Source organism: Aspergillus pseudonomiae (assembly GCF_009193645.1).
Source record: "Aspergillus pseudonomiae strain CBS 119388 unplaced genomic scaffold BDV37scaffold_22, whole genome shotgun sequence".
In the NCBI taxonomy this organism is placed as follows: domain Eukaryota; kingdom Fungi; phylum Ascomycota; class Eurotiomycetes; order Eurotiales; family Aspergillaceae; genus Aspergillus; species Aspergillus pseudonomiae.
In genome coordinates this window covers 83,214-99,597 of record NW_022476014.1, presented here as the reverse complement: position 1 = coordinate 99,597, position 16,384 = coordinate 83,214, and the positions used below count along the sequence as shown (strand labels likewise).

Genomic DNA, 16,384 nt, shown 5'->3' with positions numbered 1-16,384 from the left:
ATACACGAAGCAGCGGACTAATGAAAAAATATCACCCTCGACTACCTGCTGCTAGCTATCTGCTCAGGACACAGGATAGTACTCTGGCCAACTGGCCTCTAAGAAGCTCGAGAGTGGCGGGGACATTGGCAGCGTCAGCGGACTGGGTGAACCCCAAAACACCAATGCAAAGAAGAGCAAGAACCATGATTTTCCATGATTGACGTGATGACGGCTTCGTAGCTTTCTGTTGACAGTGAGTATCGTGATGCCCACTGGTTGAAGGGGGACGAACTTTGATATTCCAATCGGACCAGGTGGGAAACAGACTCCTCCACCAGTAGTGGCCTTGTGTCCAGGGATAAGACATGGAGTTCCATTTCTTATCATTAATATACCACTATTTCATCTACCGTTAGAGAGGCAAGCAGCAAGTTGAAGCGGCTATAACACTTACCGATACACAGCCCGCGTTCCAAACACGCTTACTCAATGCGTTCTGCACCCAGTAAACGTAGTCGTGCTCAGCTTTAGGCTTCAGATCAACCGACACGGCGTCACCATCCAGAACGGGCTTCAAAACACGGAGAGCGTAGTTAATTGAGCTAGTATTGATGGTTAAAGACCTGTCCTGCGCTTAGGTGAAAGGAAGAGGGGCTGTTGGCTTACTTTTCAGCAGCCATCATGGCCGATGTATGCCCGGTAGCAGCATTAGGTCCGAGGAGCATGAAGAAATTTGGAAAGCCACTCAGCACAGAGCAGTTGTACGCGGCTGGACCGTCATACTTGGTCCAGTGTTGTGATACGTTCTCGCCGTTGCGTCCGACTACATCCATGTAAGGGATGAATTTGTTAGTCTTGAAGCCTGTCGCGAGAATAATTACGTCCGCTGGAATGAAGCCTTTGTCTGTCTTGATGCCGTCTGTGGTAATCTCTTCAGTTTTCGCGTTAGTTAGAAGGACTTTATCGTTGTGTAGGGATTCAAGGTAGCCAGGATCGAATATTCGCCTCTTGAGGGTTGCAAAATTAGCATCGTTTCCAACATCTGATATTCAGAGGAGTACGGGAAATCAGTGGCATACCTTGCATCCTACATCAAAGTCCGGAATGAGGAGGTCGTGGTATTTCTCCGGGCCTGCCTCGCGCATGTATTTCTCAACCTGCTTTCGCCGCTTCTCTCGCAGTCTGGCTGCTCCTTTGGTCATCGGAAACAAGCGAAAATCATTCTCAGCGACCAAGAAAATGTGAAGTCGGTGCAGCCTCATCGCAAACGGAACATAGCGGAAGATCCATTGCAACACCCGTGGGTAGGTGAAGTTCGGGGCAGGAAATATCCAGTGCTTTGTCCGGACAATTTGCGTCAGGGACTTTATCTTTGCATCGTTGGCCAGGGCCGGCACAATCTGTGCAGCAGTGCCTAAACGCCATCAGATATGATTTCAAGGTATGGAACAAAAAGACACATACAGCCGTTCCCAATCACAACAACATTCTTCCCCTCGAGGTCCACGCTGTGATCCCACCGCGCTGAGTGGAAGATACTCCCGTGGAAGTCTTCAGCGCCAGGAATATCACACGGCCGTGGTTCGACGAGCTGTCCCGTTGCTGCAAAAAGGATCTGGCACTCGTGGGTGTATTCGCGTCCGGTGTTCAGGTCGCGTAGGTAGAGAAGCCAGCGACTTGCATCGTCCCGCCAGACACTGCGGACTACTTCCGTTCCGAAGGTCATCTTACGACGGAGATTGTATGTGTCGACAACGTTGTCGACATACTCTTTGATTTCCGTGTTTGAGGGCATAAGCTTCGTCCAGTTGGGGTTTTGCGCGAAGGAATAACTGTACAGGGCGCTCGGGACATCGCAGGCGCATCCTATTTGGTGTAAGTTGAGAATGTGGGGAGATGGAAAGGGAATCACTCGGACCAGGATATGTGTTGATGTACCATGTCCCGCCACTTGTGGGATGTCGCTCGAAGAAACAGATATCTTCAAGGTCGTACCATCTCTTCAGCGTTGCTCCTAGAGCCACGGCTGATAGCCCGGCACCAACACAGGCTATCTGGCTGTAAGACGGAGGATCGATGGACTTTGAAGCCATGGTTGACACGAATATATCGTACTGAGACGTTGTAGTCTGGATTCTGCGTAAGCTTAAGTACGAACCATGCCGGAATGGCGTCCTGGATATAGATCCCGCTGCGCCGGAACTCTCCCGAATGCATGGATGCAACCCGAATCGAGGAATAATATGTGCAAAACAGCATTCTGAGAGTGCCCTAGTCAAGAGAACCACACATCCGATGTTTTCCCAGTAGCACCTTGTGTGCCAACGGCTCTCACATGTCTCATTATTCTCCGGGTCAGATCCGGCTTCCTGAGCGTCGCTTCTCTTGGCCTCGGTTTCAGTAAATCAAGCCACCATGAGCACCTGCACACCTGGAAACTGATTTATGTGCGTCCGGGAGAGCTCCGGTTCTCTTCAAAAGTTATAATGCCATCAGTACTACGAAAGAGTCAAACGAAAACCACATTCTTCCAGCGATCAAACAACCATGGATCTCCACCGCGAACTGCAGGTCACCTGGGACCATATCCTAAAATCATACAAGCCAGGTGCAATCGAACTGATGGGAGCAATTATTACCCAAACTTTCGGCTTTATTATCCCAGCAACGCTTTACATGCTGATCGATACCCTGTTCCCCAAGTTCTCGCAGCGCCACAAAATCCAGGGAGCCCGCCGACAACCGACCCACCAGCAAGTCCTGCACTGTGTGAAAGTTTCACTGTTCAACCACCTCTGGGTATTGGCACTTCATGGCATACTGGTTTGGCTCACTGGGCTGGACCACGCCACTCTGAATCTGGATCCGATAGTGCCCCCTTGGAAGGAGTTCATCGGGGACTTTGTCTTTGGCCTCCTAGCGCGAGAAATATCGTTTTACTACATCCACCGTGCTCTACATCACCCGAGCATCTATGTGTATATCCATAAAATGCACCACAAATACGTTACCCCTGTGGCGTTCGCAGCGGAGTACGCCCATCCTGTCGAGCATATCCTCGCAAATGTCATGCCGGTTGCGCTGCCTTTGTATCTCAAAGGCGCACACATCCTGTCGATTATGGCATTTGTTACCTTTGAGCTCTGGGAGGCTGCGGCGGACCACAGCGGGTACGACTTCTTGAAATTGCCGCCAGCCGAACTGCATGACTTGCACCATGAGAAATTCCGTGTGAATTATGGGACTATTGGATTGATGGACTGGATCCATGGGACAGATGTTGTGGGGTGGGATAAACCCAAGGCGAAACAGGCCAAGAAGGATGAATGATTGAACGGAGAAAGGAAGCTGTGGAAAGCCGCGACCTCTATGAAAACTGCAAGACTAGTCTACTATGAGCGAAGACAAAGCTAAAGCCTTCTTGAAAACATTCTTTCCCGAGACGGCAGCTCGACCTACCTGCTGTCAAGCTCTCACCCCCGAGCTCGTTGGGGTTGAGGGCTTGAGATCGAACCCTCAGTATCGAGTCGGTCGCTTGACATTGCTGGGCGCGATGGCCATGGATTATGAAATGCTGAGGAAGCATTCTTGATGTATATAAATGTGAACGTGATGTAGACCATACGAAAGAACATCCCACTATTGCTCGCGCATAGCTTAACTAAAGTCTCCCCCTTCCATCTCGTATCCTTCAAATTGTTTCCCCAACCCTATGCCAAGAACAGCCTAACTTCTTTTTGGAAATACTCTGATGGTATTCAAAGTCACCTATTACAATCACAGTACTTTATTACATGTTTCACTAACACAAGCCTACCTCAATACCCCTCCTTAGTACAGGTCTATCGATCATATTCGTTCTCCCATAACTGCGTGACACGAAACTCCCTCATTCTTTCTACAACTAAAATCCAACCACACGACAAATAATACAAAACGAGCAAAAATAGCAGGAAAAGAAAATCAGTACCGCAGCTATAGACTCTTGATATCAAGTAGGCATTATTTTGACCCTTGAGATTCGAAAACACAATCCCTAACTCACTTTTTGGTGCTTAGAGCGACTCATACCTTCTATATTCCTGCTAATCAATCTATAATGGCTGAATGGGAGTACGACGACTTCGATGACTTCGACGACGGCCTCGATGAGTTTGGAATTGGTTACGGCCTACCAATGGCCGATATACAAACCACCCCCCTCCATACCGCTGCCCGACAAAGGAATATCTCTCAAGTCGAAAGTTATCTAAGTCATGGGGCGAACGTCAATACGTGTGATGGTCAGGGCAGAAATGTTTTGCAGGTGGCTATCCTACAAGAAAATAACGAAGGAATTATACGGCTTCTCCTCAGATATGGGGCTGATGTCATCGGCTGTAGTGGCCCCCATGGAAATGCTTTGGTCCATGCAGTCCGTGCAAACTCAAGCATCATACAACTTTTATTGGACCATATTGCATCTCAGGGTAGTGACTATCATACAGCTTTAGAGAGTGCTCTATATTATGCCTCCGAAACAGGTCAGCTACAATCAGTTCGAATACTCTTAGCTCGAGGTGCGAACCCTAACGCGAGAGGTCCTATGTATGGGAGTGCAATACAGGCGGCAGCTCATTATGGGAGTGAAGAAATAGTGCAAACTCTTTTAGATGCCGGAGCTCAGGTAAACGCCCAGGGAGGATATCACGGTAATGCGCTGCAAGCCGCGGCAAGGTATGGACAACTGCACTTAGTACAAATGTTATTAAAAGCTGGTGCAGACGTCAATGCTCAAGGGGGTGTCGATAGAAATGCTTTAACCGCGGCTACAGTACAAAAGCATATAGAGGTTGCCAATATTCTTCTACAAGCTGGCGCAAAAGATGACATGAGTGAACATGAGGGTTTGAGCGACGTTAACATGCCTGCTGATATAGGACTTGACCTATTTGAATATGTACATTATTAATGTATTGTATACATATATATTCCGTTGGCTGATCTTCCTATAGTCGACCAAGAGTATATTATAACACCAGTCCAAGTATCTGGATCTTATCAAGACGGATGCTATTAGATGCTCCTAGTATATACTCGATATAGGGTTCTCCTCGGAATCTTAGTTGACATCATATTCTTTAGTGTAATGTTTCAAGCAGCTTATTCAGTACCATAAAAGATGGCTGGAGATAAATGATCAATCGTTCTATCACTCAAACCGAATCGATCAGTTGTGCCATGGTGGTGAGATTTGACTACGCGCTGTACCAATGTTAGGGCTGAACTTCACTACAACAAGTCCCGTCTAATATCGCATAGTCAACCTTCAACCCAGCCTTTATCCATAGTCCTAACTAGTTTGCCTGGAAAGGTTCCAGCTACCATAGATCTTTTGTACGAGTCGTGTACATGTATTATAGAACGGTAATGGTATCTTATAAATAAGTAGAGTACGCTAAATATTCTAGGAATATAGTTGCTTTGTTCAGGTACCTTCAGTGGCTCTTGGCGATAGGGTTGGGAAACAAATAAAGGATATAAGCCCGGGCGCCGGTTTTGAATTTTTAGTGTATCATGAGTCTGAGGTGTATTATTTGGATGAAACGAAGGATCAACATTACCAACTCCATCCTCTGTATGTTGCACGTCACCGGGGAGTCCGCAAGGGACGAGCCTCCAATCGCAATATCTTGACTGCTGGGGGGCGCAAGGATTAGCAACGGCTTACGTCGAGCCGGGTCTGTCCCGGCTCTGCGTCACGCACTGATGTCCCCTTGCGGCATAGGGTTGTGAAATCCCATAGCAGTCAGGATAGCCATGATTTACTTTGGGTATTGCAAGACTATTAGATACAGCTTAGGGCTCCGCTCAACGGAAGCGTTCCGGTTGCTCTCGGGTCCATCCCGGACTTCGTTTTCTTTTTTTTGGTTCCCAGCATGAACAAAACAAAACATGGAGTCGGCATCATTCAAAATTCCAGGGGCTGTTTCCGTGCATGGTTAAAACGGCTGCCTCTGGGTCTGGCCATGTGGAATGGGTTTGCTGGCGCGCTGATGGCCAACACTCCTGTAAGAGATAGGACCGGGGTACGCTATTCCATAAGGCCAAAAGGTTAGAATAATTCTGGATCAACGATCTACAATGCTCTGGGGTGACTTATATAGCCCACCGTTACAATTATTAAATTATAAATTTTTTATAACCGCAATGGAAGAAATAATATTATAAAATATTATTAAATTAAAAAATTATATTAGTTTTTATAATGTAAGGTTTAGGGAGATATGTTCACTATATTTTTCTATTTTAGCCTAGTATTTATATATATTTTTATTAGATAGTTATATAGTTAAGATTTTATAATAGACTAATTAACGATTGCAGCCCCAATAAGAACTTGAGATTTTATTGTAAAGACTCTAAAGAGATGCTTTGCTGGTACTTGACATTGCGGAGAATCTCCGATGCGGGGATTGTAATATTTGCGGGGTTGCCCGAAGCCATGTCAAGATATTTGATAGATAACAACCTCATCCAGTACCTTCATCTTATACCTGTATATCGTGGCATGCTATATATAGTAACATCAAGATGGTCCTCGCACAGCCCGAAAACAAACACGTTCTCAAGGCATTTGACCTTTCAGGCAAAGTCGCAGCCGTGACTGGTAGGTTTCGATCTAGGAACAGCACTGCTACCCAACATCAGCTCAGTAACTTACCTTGTATCTCCTCAGGTGGCGCCCGTGGTATTGGCTTAGAAGTCTCAATAGCATTAGCAGAAGCAGGCGCTGATGTAAACCCCGAACCCTCAGCTTGTCAATATCAGCATGTACTAAGCCACGGAACAGGTCGCTCTGATCTATAATTCATCCAAGACCGCTGAGTCACTTGCAACGGAGATAGCAGCCAAGCACAACGTCAAAGCAGCCGCATACCAAGCTGACGTGGCGAACCAAGAGGAAATCGAAAAGGCAATCAAGCAAATCGCCGCGGACTTTGGGAAACTAGATATCATTGTCGCAAACTCAGGAATCTGTTCCAATGTGCCCGCGGTGGACTATACTACCGAACAATGGCATAATATTACCAAGGTCAACTTGGACGGTGCATTTTATACAGCCCAGGCCGCGGCCCGGATCTTCAAGGAGCAAGGATATGGAAATGTTATTTTCACGGCGTCCGTCAGCGCGACGTTGGTGAACGTGCCTCAGAAGCAAGCTGCCGTGAGTGGGTTCCTGTGGAGACACGTGCTGGGCTAACGATCGTAGTATAATGCCTCGAAGGCTGCAGTTGTGCAGATGGCTAAGTGTCTATCTGTTGAATGGGTGGACTTCTGTCGTGTGAACTGTATCTCTCCTGGGTTTATCGCCACGGATATTCTGGATATCCATCCTAAGGAATGGCGGGAGAAGTGGTTTGATATGATTCCGGCTAAGCGGATGGCCGAGGCTTATGAGCTCAAGGGTGTAAGTGTATACCTGCTGTACATGGAAGTGATTGCTAATATGGTTGATAGGCGTATGTATTCTGTGCTTCTGATGCGTCGAGCTATATGACTGGTGCGAATATTGTGATTGACGGCGGCTATACTTTACTTTGATACATTCTGGGTTTGAGGTTGATTTAATATTTCTCTGACTTGAGCATGAAGTGTCAGGATAGTGTTGGAACTTACCGTCAAGTCTATCCGCCTGTTGGCTGGGTGTATGTAGCCAATCCCTTTAATTTCTTTTTGTGACTCTTTCTCTATTATTCTTTCGTTGAAGAATACTTCTCGTAGCTCTATTCAAATAAAAGCGGGTAGAAATAATATGTAACACATCACTCAGTGACAGAATAAATGGCAACCTCCCAAGTTCGCTTGTACATGACCCGAAAAAGGAAACCCTAATCCGCGAGAAATGTCACTCTATGAACACATACACTAACCTTCACCCTCACCAGAGTAGAACACGACGCTAAAGAAGACAGCCATGCGTCATCCCACGCATGATGTGGCTATGCTCCGGCCTTCCAAACCCGCCTGCAGCATTGCGCCAATGAACACGGGCAGTTCCATCCGATATCGCGGGTAAGCGCCGACTACGTGGCTGCCATGCGCTCCACTCAACACCAATCGCATGAAACCTTCTCTGATGTGTCACCGAGGAGTTCGCCTCGCCTACCAGAATCGTAGGCAGAGACAGGCACACCGGGATCTTCCAATCTGATATGCCCAAAGTGCGGGGCGATTTCCGGTGCAGATAATGTGGCCCCAAACCTTTCTTTGTTAGCGGTCAACGCAGCCTGTGTCAAGATTCCGAACGATGCTGGTCACTGGTGCCCTATTTCTGCCTGCGTAGTGCTGCGTTTTCGCTCATGCGATTTGCTGTGTGTGGTTTTATCTTGACTGGCTGTCCCCTGTCTGCCTTCCGGCTGCTTGCAGGGAAGACGTAGTTTTTCGACGAGTGATAAAAGAGGGGTTGGCGCTCTTTTCGTCTAATTTCTTTATTTGTTTGCGGGAATAAGTGTCGGTGTTTTTATCTGATTTCTTGATCAAGCTGTCACAGAGAAACATTTCTACCTCCCATGTCGGGCCGAAATATCAACCTCCTCAGCCTAGATGGCGGGGGCGTGCGAGGTCTCTCTTCACTTATCATTCTGAAGGAGATCATGGAATCCATAGATCGAGAGAATCCCCCCAAGCCATGCGATTACTTTGATCTGATAGGAGGCAGCGGGTCGGGTGGGTTCGTTCACCGGTCAGGGTTGTGACCCAATAATACATAGTGCTCACCATATATCACAGGTTAATAGCGATCATGCTTGGGCGTCTGGAAATGGATATCGACCAGTGCATCCACGCCTACAAGCTGCTATCGCAGAACGTGTTCTCCCAGAAGAGACTCCTACCAATCGGTAGCAATCTGCGCAGTCGCGCGAAATACGATGTTAAGAAGGTCGAGATGGCATTGCGGAAGATCCTGCGGGAGCTGAGCTATGAGAAGGATGTTCTGCTAAGGGAAGAGGCTGGGTGTAAGGTGTAAGTAGTCTTTGACTCTTGTAGTTGGTTGCGATGTTCCTGGTGTCGCTCTGGCGGGCCGCTAATTCCAAGAATAGATTTGTCTGCGCCACCGACGATACTAATCGCAGACTGGTCCACTTGACAAGTTACCCGAGCAAATACTGCTCGAATGAACTCTTCAAGTCTGCGAAGGTCTATGAAGCCGGTGCGGCTTCCTTTGCTCACTCGCCGCTTTTCGACTCCGTTAAGATCGGGCCCAGCGGGCGGCGGTTTCATGATAGCAGTTTGGAAGCTAACAACCCGATGAGAGAAGTTTGGATCGAAGCGAGAGGCGTGTGGCCGGCGGGGGCCTTGGAGAATCATTTAAAATGCATGGTTTCGATTGGAACTGGGGAGCCGTCGATCAAGCGGTCTCGCAGACGACTGTTTGGCTTGGTCAAAGGGACCGATGTCGATATTGTGGACCCGGACATTGATACGAATCGGTTCATTCAGGAACATACCGAGCTAGATGACGAGAATCGGTTATTCCGGTTCGATGTTCCGAACGGCCTGGGGGAGATTGATCTGGATAGTCTAGAAGAGATGGAGACTATCGTCGACGCCACTCACGATTATCTTGAAAAGGAGCTTGTATATAAGCAGATACGGAGGTGTGGAAGGGCACTTAGTTGATCTCAACTTATGGATAGAGTGAGAATGACTCGGGGGCTTTTTGATTTGGTTGGTTCCTTGCGTTCTGGTCGGCTTTTTGAAGTTTTGTGGCGGCAAGTGTCTTTCGGGCTCATTTTTTGTTGATATAATTGATATACTCTAATCCGCGGATCCATCGGTTACTATAGCTTATTGCCCAGGAAACCCTCTTATAGACACCGGTAACTACGTACAGTACGTAGAGTCAACGTAGACCTAGAAGGAGAATAATTCATAACTATCATGGAATAGACCTATATCAGTACATCACCAGCGAAACATCCATATAGTATCATAACATTTCATGCAGACACAATATGCTGCCTGAACTACTTCAAATAGAAAGCCAGGTCAGCGCCAGGGACTCGCTCAAACGCCAGTTGTCCATTCCCCATGAATCTGAAGGGATTGGTGGTATTATATTGGATCTCAAAATCCTCGGGGCGAATCTTTTCCATACAGGCTACATAGACCGTTAGCAGCATCGATAAGTGTTGGAACGGCCGACATACCTTTGAAATGAAGTGCACTTCCTGGATACATGGCAGTGACAGTGTTGTCGGCTCCTTCGTTCCTTTTACTGTACCAGGCATGACAGCCCTTGGACCAGACACAGCGCTTCAGGGTTTCTTGCGCAAATTTGTTATAATCACGGACCACGGAGTCTTTCACTACGACCGATCTGGAGGATGTTAGTTCTGACAAGGAGTCGATGGGAAACAAGACAAATCCGTACTTGATATCCTCCACCGCAATCTTCTTGATCCATTGCAACATATAGTCAGCGGAGGAGTCGAGTGCCGCAGGCAAAGAGCCATGGCCAATGGGGTAGTTTGGTCCACCAAACATAAAATAGTTGGGAACTCCGCCAGCACATGTCGCAAAGTATGCTTCTGGTATGTCCTTCCACTCCTCATCAAGGCGGCGACCGTCACGGCCGATTAGCTCCCAGGGAGGAATGAATGAGTAGTCAAAGCCAGTCGCGCAGACGATCAAGTCAAATTCCTCTTCTCCTTCGTCCGTCTCGATTCCGTTGGGTGTAATGCGATTGATATTACTCAAGGTGATCCTGGCGTTGTCTTCCTGGATAGCCTCCAGATAGCCGTCGCCGGGACTAATACGTCGACATCCAACCTCGTACGCCGGTATCAGTGTCTTGAGCAGCTCTGGGCTTTTGGACAGGCGGCTTCGCATTACCCCATGTACCACCTCATAAAGGGCCTTATTTTCCTCAGATCCCGAGATCATCCAGGCATACACGCTATTGACACTGCAGTCGATCCCATGTCAGCCACATGTTAAGCTAAAATACCGAAGAGAAACATACGCCCCCTCAATGGATTTTCTATACTCCAGAAGTTTTTCTGGATCGTCCTGGAATTGCTGCTTTTCCTCTGATGTGAATTGGAAGTTCGTACCCATCCCGTCCCTCGTCAATTGGCCACAGAGGTTGGGGGAAATCCAAGTAGCATGTCGAATGTAGTTCACTAGCTTTGCGGCTTTGGGTTGAAGAGAAGGAATTATCTGAATTCCAGATGAGCCGTTGCCGAGGACTGCGATTTTCTTGCCCTCGTAGTTGTATTCCAGGTCCCTGGTGATGTCAGCTATTGTTCACGCCACTACTACATGGACAAATTGAGCCTACCATCGAGCAGTATGAAGCAGCTTTCCTTTAAAAGTATCCAGACCCTCGATATTGGGCCATTTCCATTTACTGACATGGTTAGATTCCCTCCACAGAAGCCATCGACGAAGACTTACTTCAAAACACCACTCCCATCCAGTACGATATCGGCCTCATCTTCCAGAACGAACTCACCCTGTTGCAATTGAAGCTTCCATTTCCCCTGCACCTCGCTCCAAATCGCCTTGACGAGCTTCGTATTGAACTTGACCTTCTCCTTCAGATCGTACTTGTCCGCTATGCTGACAATATACTCCTGGATCTCCTTCCCAGTGGCATAGTAGCTCGACCACGCGGGATTAGGCGCAAACGGGAACTGATAACTGTCTTCTTTGAGTCAGCCTTCCACTGAGGCCTTCTGGAAATTAAGCATCAACTCACGAACAGGAATATCACTAGCATCGTCAGCACACATCCATATCCACAGTAGACCAGGTTAAAGTACTCACCACGCCACGCCCGGATAGATATTCTCAAACCACGTGCCCCCGACCTCCGGATTCTTCTCGTAGATAGTGAAATCAACAAATTCCAGAGGCGTCTCGTGTTTGAGTTTATACGCAATCGTCAGACCAGAGAAACCTGCTCCAATACACACTACACGCAGCTTTCTCGGCGTGAAGGCAAAGACGGAGGGGTCGACTTTCCAGTCGTTCTGGGCTTCGCCATTGGACGCGGGGGCCTCGTTTAACGGCATTTTGAATTATTAAGCGATGGGCATATGGGTAGCAGAGGACCAGGTAGTTCGTCTGGGGTCGGGGGTATCGGCTCCCTTATATGGAGGGATGGGACTAAGTATCGCCAAGTAGAAGGCTGTGAAATCGCGAGGCTGTGACATGACTCGGGACTGACAGCTGCTCGCTTGCCAGGACCGGATGTTAGAGGCCAGATCTTAGGGTGAAGCAGAGTTTGCCCCGTTCTGTTAGTGCTAGAGTTAGAACTTTAGGGCATTGTTGATCGTTGATCTACCCGGCTCAAGCCGTGTTGGATTACGTTGGTCAGTGGGTTGCGTTACATTTCGTGGGCTGTTAAACTATGAGTAATTAACTAATATAAAACACGGGAAAAGCGAGTAGAAGAGCAAACGAATAAAATTGAGGCAAAAATAAATTATGAAGTGGCTGCCATGTAGCTCTTAGCAGTATCTATGTGTCGCTAGACTGCTCCAGGGCTCTGGCCATAAAGTGCAAAGCAATTGTTCCGGTTCCCCAAGACTCCACTTTTTGATACTGACACATGTCTCCATGCAGCGTAGCATTGGCCTGCTCGTCAAAGAACGGAGGGGTTACTGGGTTACAGAATTCTCTCCGACGTGCAGTAGCGGCGACGGCGGAGGCCAATCGTTCATTAGCAGGATGGCTCTAACGGCCACTAACGAGCTGCGTCGAGTGGAGCTGCAGGGACTCGCTTCCGCCGTACCGAGATGATCATGCAATAGACAACACTACGTGTTCTCTATTCCCTGCTACTGCAGATGAGAACATTATGGTGCAGGATTTGCATGCAAGCCAGTCCAGATATGTAAAGCGTGCCTGGAGACCGTATGCACGTCGTCAAAAGTAGCCCGGAGAACCCTGTTATTCCTTAGCAGTTCCTCGGCTGTCCCAGCCGGTGCTACTTTTCCAGCTCGGCTTTAGTGTAGGCCGCGGAAGCGTGAAGTGAGAAGTGCCTTGGGTGAACCGCCACCAGACCTTGAGCTCACCGAGACACACGCAGAGAAGAATGCAATTGCCACTGCTGTCTATATTCTTGCGGTCTTGGCAATCGTAGCGCGAGTCATTGCCAGAATACGGGTCTATTCAGTTCAATAATCAGTTTCAATGGAGGGAGCAACATGAGTCTATCAAAATGGCGTAGAATGTAGTAATGTGGTAACGACTACAAACGGACTAATTGTTATATATAGATGAAATACATACGCAGCACTGCGCGTTACATACGTACACGTCTAGAATCAGGACTTAAACGGATCATGTCCCCAGTTCTTCAACGACCGATGGCTCTTGCTGTTCGGATCCTGCTTGGCTTTCTCCTCCTGCGCCAAATGCCGCTTACAATACGACACGACTCGTCGCATGTGATCGATGTCCTGGTCGGAGTATCCATCTGGATCCTTGGACGGGTTATGCTCTAGGATGTCGACAATCTTGCGACCACTATACTTGGTTAGTTTTTATCCAATACTTGTTGAAGGGGTATGTGAGTAGAAGAGACCTTTCATGTCCAATTGTCTCTCCGGATTCACCACTCCACCCGGACGACTGCGACTGCTCTTCTTTGAGCCAGTTACGGAGTTCATTGGGGGTCATGTTGACCAGGTCGTTGAATTCCCTGGTGGCCAATTAGCTTGGATTAGGGCTGAAACGGAAGGGCAGTGTACTCGATGACGGTGTCCTTGTCTTTGACCATTGTGATTATTGTTCTAGGGAGTCGTGCTATTCTTTAATGATGTTGGTTATTGACCTTTGGCTTGTCGGTAGGAGTCTGCGATGTATTTATGCCGGAATAGAGCTGACGTCATGGATGGGTTTGGATGGAATTGAGTTCATTATGATGCTCCGCGGTTCGTTAAACGTCGCCTCCCGGAAGTCAATCTGGGTTAAGGTGTAGCTATGCGGTCATAGAGGACAAGTCGAAGCAATGAGCCGGTTAGTAGATGTAAACAAGGATGAATATCATAGCATACATCTGTCATACTATCTAATACTCTGCTGACAAGGATCTGTATACAACCTTTATCAATTTTAGACCAGGTGTCAAGTCTTTTATCCGTGCCCCGGCGGCTCAACCCTACCTCTCCCATTTCCACATAGGCTGAAGAATATCCAAATTGCATTGTGACTGTAACAACTACCCCTGGCATTACAGCTAGAACATAGAATTGTGAGCAGGCAGCTCACGCAGAGATCACCCTCTCAGCCTTTCCCCCTCCATACCGACCAGAGGTGATCGAGTAAAAGATCTCTCCGGCAAGGCATTCAGCCAACGCCTTCGCGAACCGGATCTGACCATCATTCAAGAGGCCCGACAATATTAGCCTTTTAAACTCCACGGAAAACTCACACTCCGCGTCCAAAATAAATCCCCGGGCAAGCTGCTTCGCCGTTACCAGAGAGACCTAAGATGATTCCCACCAACACAGTCACAAGGAACCGGCTTCCCACCCCAGGTGAATGAATAAAACCTCTGAGCCCGAAGGGCAGGAAATTCGAAAATAGAGAATCCTTTTACTTTTCTTTGTGTAATCAATGGCTACAGGTTTGGATTCGGCTCCTTCTATGGTCATTTGTCATATATGTTATATAGTATAAACAGCAACGACAAAGATGTATGAATATATGACATCTCAAAATAGAATATAAATATTAAAGAGAGGTGAGAAACCTTTTGTATTCCGTACAGCAGTTCTACATTGCAAGCTTCCCGTTTTAAGATCCCTTGGTTGACAGCTAGTTTAGGAGAAATCAGCACCTGGAGATATCAAACAACTCCCATAGGTCCCCTATGTCAACACCAAGATTCAGACATTAAAATCCACAACACAGCGCCCTCTAACCTTCCCCTGCCTTAGTTGGCTCACTGCATTTGGTAATTCCTGTAAACTGAACAACTCATACATCGGCTTAAGCAACCCCCGTGCAGCCAGCGACAAAGCTCCAGCCGTATCCTGACGTGACCCCGTGAGAGAGCCCACGACCTTCAAGTTATTCAGGATGAGATACATGGGATCATCCCCTGCAAATGCTGTGCCAGCGGCAGGCATGCCAACACAAACAACCACGCCTCCCACACGAAGCATACGAGGCGCTACGCGGTATGCAGCAGCAGCCGATGCGGTCACAAGCACACCGTGCGCACCTTTCCCATCGGCTATATTGCGTACATCCTGGCTCAAATTGGTAGACTTTTGTTGGTCTATAAAGGCTTCGCAGCCGAGATTTAGACAAAGCGTTTTCTTGTCTTTACCTGCGTCGATGCCAATAACCCTCAGACCCATTGCCTTCGCTATTTGCACCCCCATATGTCCTACTCCGCCACCGGCTCCCATTATAACTGCCCATTGGCCTGTACGCAGATTCGATTCTCGGAGCTAATAATGGAGTGGGATATGGTGTTAGCGATATTCCTGCTATTCAGAGAAGGGAGTCAGGTAAGGGGTGTGTACTGCTCTGAACATGGTTGATCCGCTGCACATGATGGGGCCGGCAGAGAAATCGTCAACGCCGTTCGGAATGCGGGTTGTGTATCGTGCTGGACTGACGATATATTGTTGATATGTGCCTATCTTCATGGTTAGAAAGCAATACTACAAGCTTATTTGGTTCTTTCTTCTCAGGATCCTACCAGAAACCTTCAATCCAGTCGGCACAGCATGCGAGCAATGACATTCCAGCTCAGAAGAGCACAAATCACAGCTCATACAAGTATCCCAAGTGGGCGCAATTCCAGCTCGATCCCCTAGCTTCCACCCATTCACATCACAACCAAGAGCGACTACGACGCCTGCACCCTCATGGCCTGGAGATCGAACGCCGTAATCGCGCATTCGCGGAAGGGGCAGATCTTCCAACATATAATGAATGTCACTGTAGCATAGTCCGGTCACGTTAAGTTTAATCAGTAGTTGGTCAGGGCCTGAGAGGGTAAAATATCAGCAACTTTGATTCGGGCATATGCTCATAAGATGGAAGGGCTTACTTACCTGGCGTTGGTACAGGGACATCTTCAACTGTCAGCTGGTAGTCAGGGCCATTGTTGGAAACGACTCCGGCTTTGCACTGTTCAGGTATTGGCAATTGAGGGTCCATGTTATTCGATGTCTACGTTGGAGGCTGTATTGGTAGTGATGCAAGCTAGAGGAGTGGCACTATATTTATAAAGAGATATCAAGAGTGTGGGGATGAGTGTCACAAGGAGAGGTTAATACCAGGCAGTAAGATGTGGAGTCTAACCATCAGACCGAATAGAATAAAGCCATTCCAAAATTTTCTCCTGCCATCTTAATGTAGGATTTGTCCGGGGTAGAGGGGCGCTGTT

The 16,384-nt window shown here is 47.8% G+C and overlaps 8 protein-coding genes across 8 annotated transcripts; 4 read left to right on the top strand and 4 right to left on the bottom strand.

Annotated features, from left to right (window-relative positions):
- Nucleotides 1-55: 55 nt before the first annotated feature.
- Nucleotides 56-2,075, bottom strand: BDV37DRAFT_293029 (flavin-containing monooxygenase; the record flags this gene model as incomplete). The annotated part of the gene is made up of 7 exons (XM_032089303.1): nucleotides 56-226; nucleotides 275-379; nucleotides 437-584; nucleotides 649-989; nucleotides 1,062-1,396; nucleotides 1,447-1,848; nucleotides 1,901-2,075. The coding sequence occupies 7 exons, from the start codon at nucleotides 2,073-2,075 to the stop codon at nucleotides 56-58; spliced, it is 1,677 nt and encodes a 558-aa protein (XP_031942860.1).
- Nucleotides 2,076-2,529: 454 nt separating this feature from the next.
- Nucleotides 2,530-3,312, top strand: BDV37DRAFT_281673 (sterol desaturase family protein; the record flags this gene model as incomplete). The annotated part of the gene is made up of 1 exon (XM_032086869.1): nucleotides 2,530-3,312. The coding sequence occupies one exon, from the start codon at nucleotides 2,530-2,532 to the stop codon at nucleotides 3,310-3,312; it is 783 nt and encodes a 260-aa protein (XP_031942859.1).
- A 769-nt stretch (nucleotides 3,313-4,081) lies between these two features.
- BDV37DRAFT_281672 (ankyrin repeat domain-containing protein) lies at nucleotides 4,082-4,933 on the top strand (the record flags this gene model as incomplete). Its single annotated transcript, XM_032086868.1, has 1 exon — nucleotides 4,082-4,933. One exon carries the CDS (start codon nucleotides 4,082-4,084, stop codon nucleotides 4,931-4,933), a length of 852 nt encoding a protein of 283 aa, XP_031942858.1.
- A 1,622-nt stretch (nucleotides 4,934-6,555) lies between these two features.
- On the top strand, nucleotides 6,556-7,566 carry BDV37DRAFT_281671 (SDR family oxidoreductase; the record flags this gene model as incomplete). Its single annotated transcript, XM_032086867.1, has 5 exons — nucleotides 6,556-6,631; nucleotides 6,701-6,759; nucleotides 6,815-7,189; nucleotides 7,235-7,432; nucleotides 7,483-7,566. The coding sequence occupies 5 exons, from the start codon at nucleotides 6,556-6,558 to the stop codon at nucleotides 7,564-7,566; spliced, it is 792 nt and encodes a 263-aa protein (XP_031942857.1).
- Nucleotides 7,567-8,338: 772 nt separating this feature from the next.
- BDV37DRAFT_89326 (uncharacterized protein) lies at nucleotides 8,339-9,740 on the top strand. Its single transcript, XM_032091394.1, has 3 exons — nucleotides 8,339-8,695; nucleotides 8,755-8,988; nucleotides 9,066-9,740. The coding sequence occupies exons 1-3, from the start codon at nucleotides 8,535-8,537 to the stop codon at nucleotides 9,643-9,645; spliced, it is 975 nt and encodes a 324-aa protein (XP_031942856.1). The 5' UTR covers nucleotides 8,339-8,534; the 3' UTR covers nucleotides 9,646-9,740.
- Nucleotides 9,741-9,992: 252 nt separating this feature from the next.
- BDV37DRAFT_281669 (flavin-containing monooxygenase) lies at nucleotides 9,993-12,044 on the bottom strand (the record flags this gene model as incomplete). The annotated part of the gene is made up of 8 exons (XM_032086866.1): nucleotides 9,993-10,126; nucleotides 10,176-10,345; nucleotides 10,400-10,933; nucleotides 10,991-11,254; nucleotides 11,309-11,377; nucleotides 11,425-11,674; nucleotides 11,729-11,742; nucleotides 11,797-12,044. The coding sequence occupies 8 exons, from the start codon at nucleotides 12,042-12,044 to the stop codon at nucleotides 9,993-9,995; spliced, it is 1,683 nt and encodes a 560-aa protein (XP_031942855.1).
- Nucleotides 12,045-13,301: 1,257 nt separating this feature from the next.
- On the bottom strand, nucleotides 13,302-13,756 carry BDV37DRAFT_281668 (DUF3140 domain-containing protein; the record flags this gene model as incomplete). The annotated part of the gene is made up of 3 exons (XM_032086865.1): nucleotides 13,302-13,503; nucleotides 13,562-13,678; nucleotides 13,728-13,756. 3 exons carry the CDS (start codon nucleotides 13,754-13,756, stop codon nucleotides 13,302-13,304), a joined length of 348 nt encoding a protein of 115 aa, XP_031942854.1.
- A 1,057-nt stretch (nucleotides 13,757-14,813) lies between these two features.
- Nucleotides 14,814-16,267, bottom strand: BDV37DRAFT_244752 (zinc-dependent alcohol dehydrogenase). The gene is made up of 4 exons (XM_032081583.1): nucleotides 16,050-16,267; nucleotides 15,692-15,982; nucleotides 15,513-15,628; nucleotides 14,814-15,437 (listed from the first exon to the last, which is right to left on the bottom strand). Exons 1-4 carry the CDS (start codon nucleotides 16,153-16,155, stop codon nucleotides 14,868-14,870), a joined length of 1,083 nt encoding a protein of 360 aa, XP_031942853.1. The 5' UTR covers nucleotides 16,156-16,267; the 3' UTR covers nucleotides 14,814-14,867.
- Between the last annotated feature and the right edge of the window lie 117 nt (nucleotides 16,268-16,384).

Bases quoted from the DNA above. Each gene is read 5' to 3' on its own strand.
- BDV37DRAFT_89326 (XM_032091394.1), top strand. From the start codon at position 8,535: ATGTCGGGCCGAAATATCAACCTCCTCAGCCTAGATGGCGGGGGCGTG. The intron at 8,696-8,754 runs GTTCGTTCACCG...CATATATCACAG, and splicing joins GGAGGCAGCGGGTCGGGTGG to GTTAATAGCGATCATGCTTG. The intron at 8,989-9,065 runs GTAAGTAGTCTT...TTCCAAGAATAG, and splicing joins GAAGAGGCTGGGTGTAAGGT to ATTTGTCTGCGCCACCGACG.
- BDV37DRAFT_244752 (XM_032081583.1), bottom strand. From the start codon at position 16,155: ATGGACCCTCAATTGCCAATACCTGAACAGTGCAAAGCCGGAGTCGTT. The intron at 15,983-16,049 runs GTAAGTAAGCCC...TTACCCTCTCAG, and splicing joins TGTCCCTGTACCAACGCCAG to GCCCTGACCAACTACTGATT. The intron at 15,629-15,691 runs GTAGGATCCTGA...CCATGAAGATAG, and splicing joins GACTGGATTGAAGGTTTCTG to GCACATATCAACAATATATC.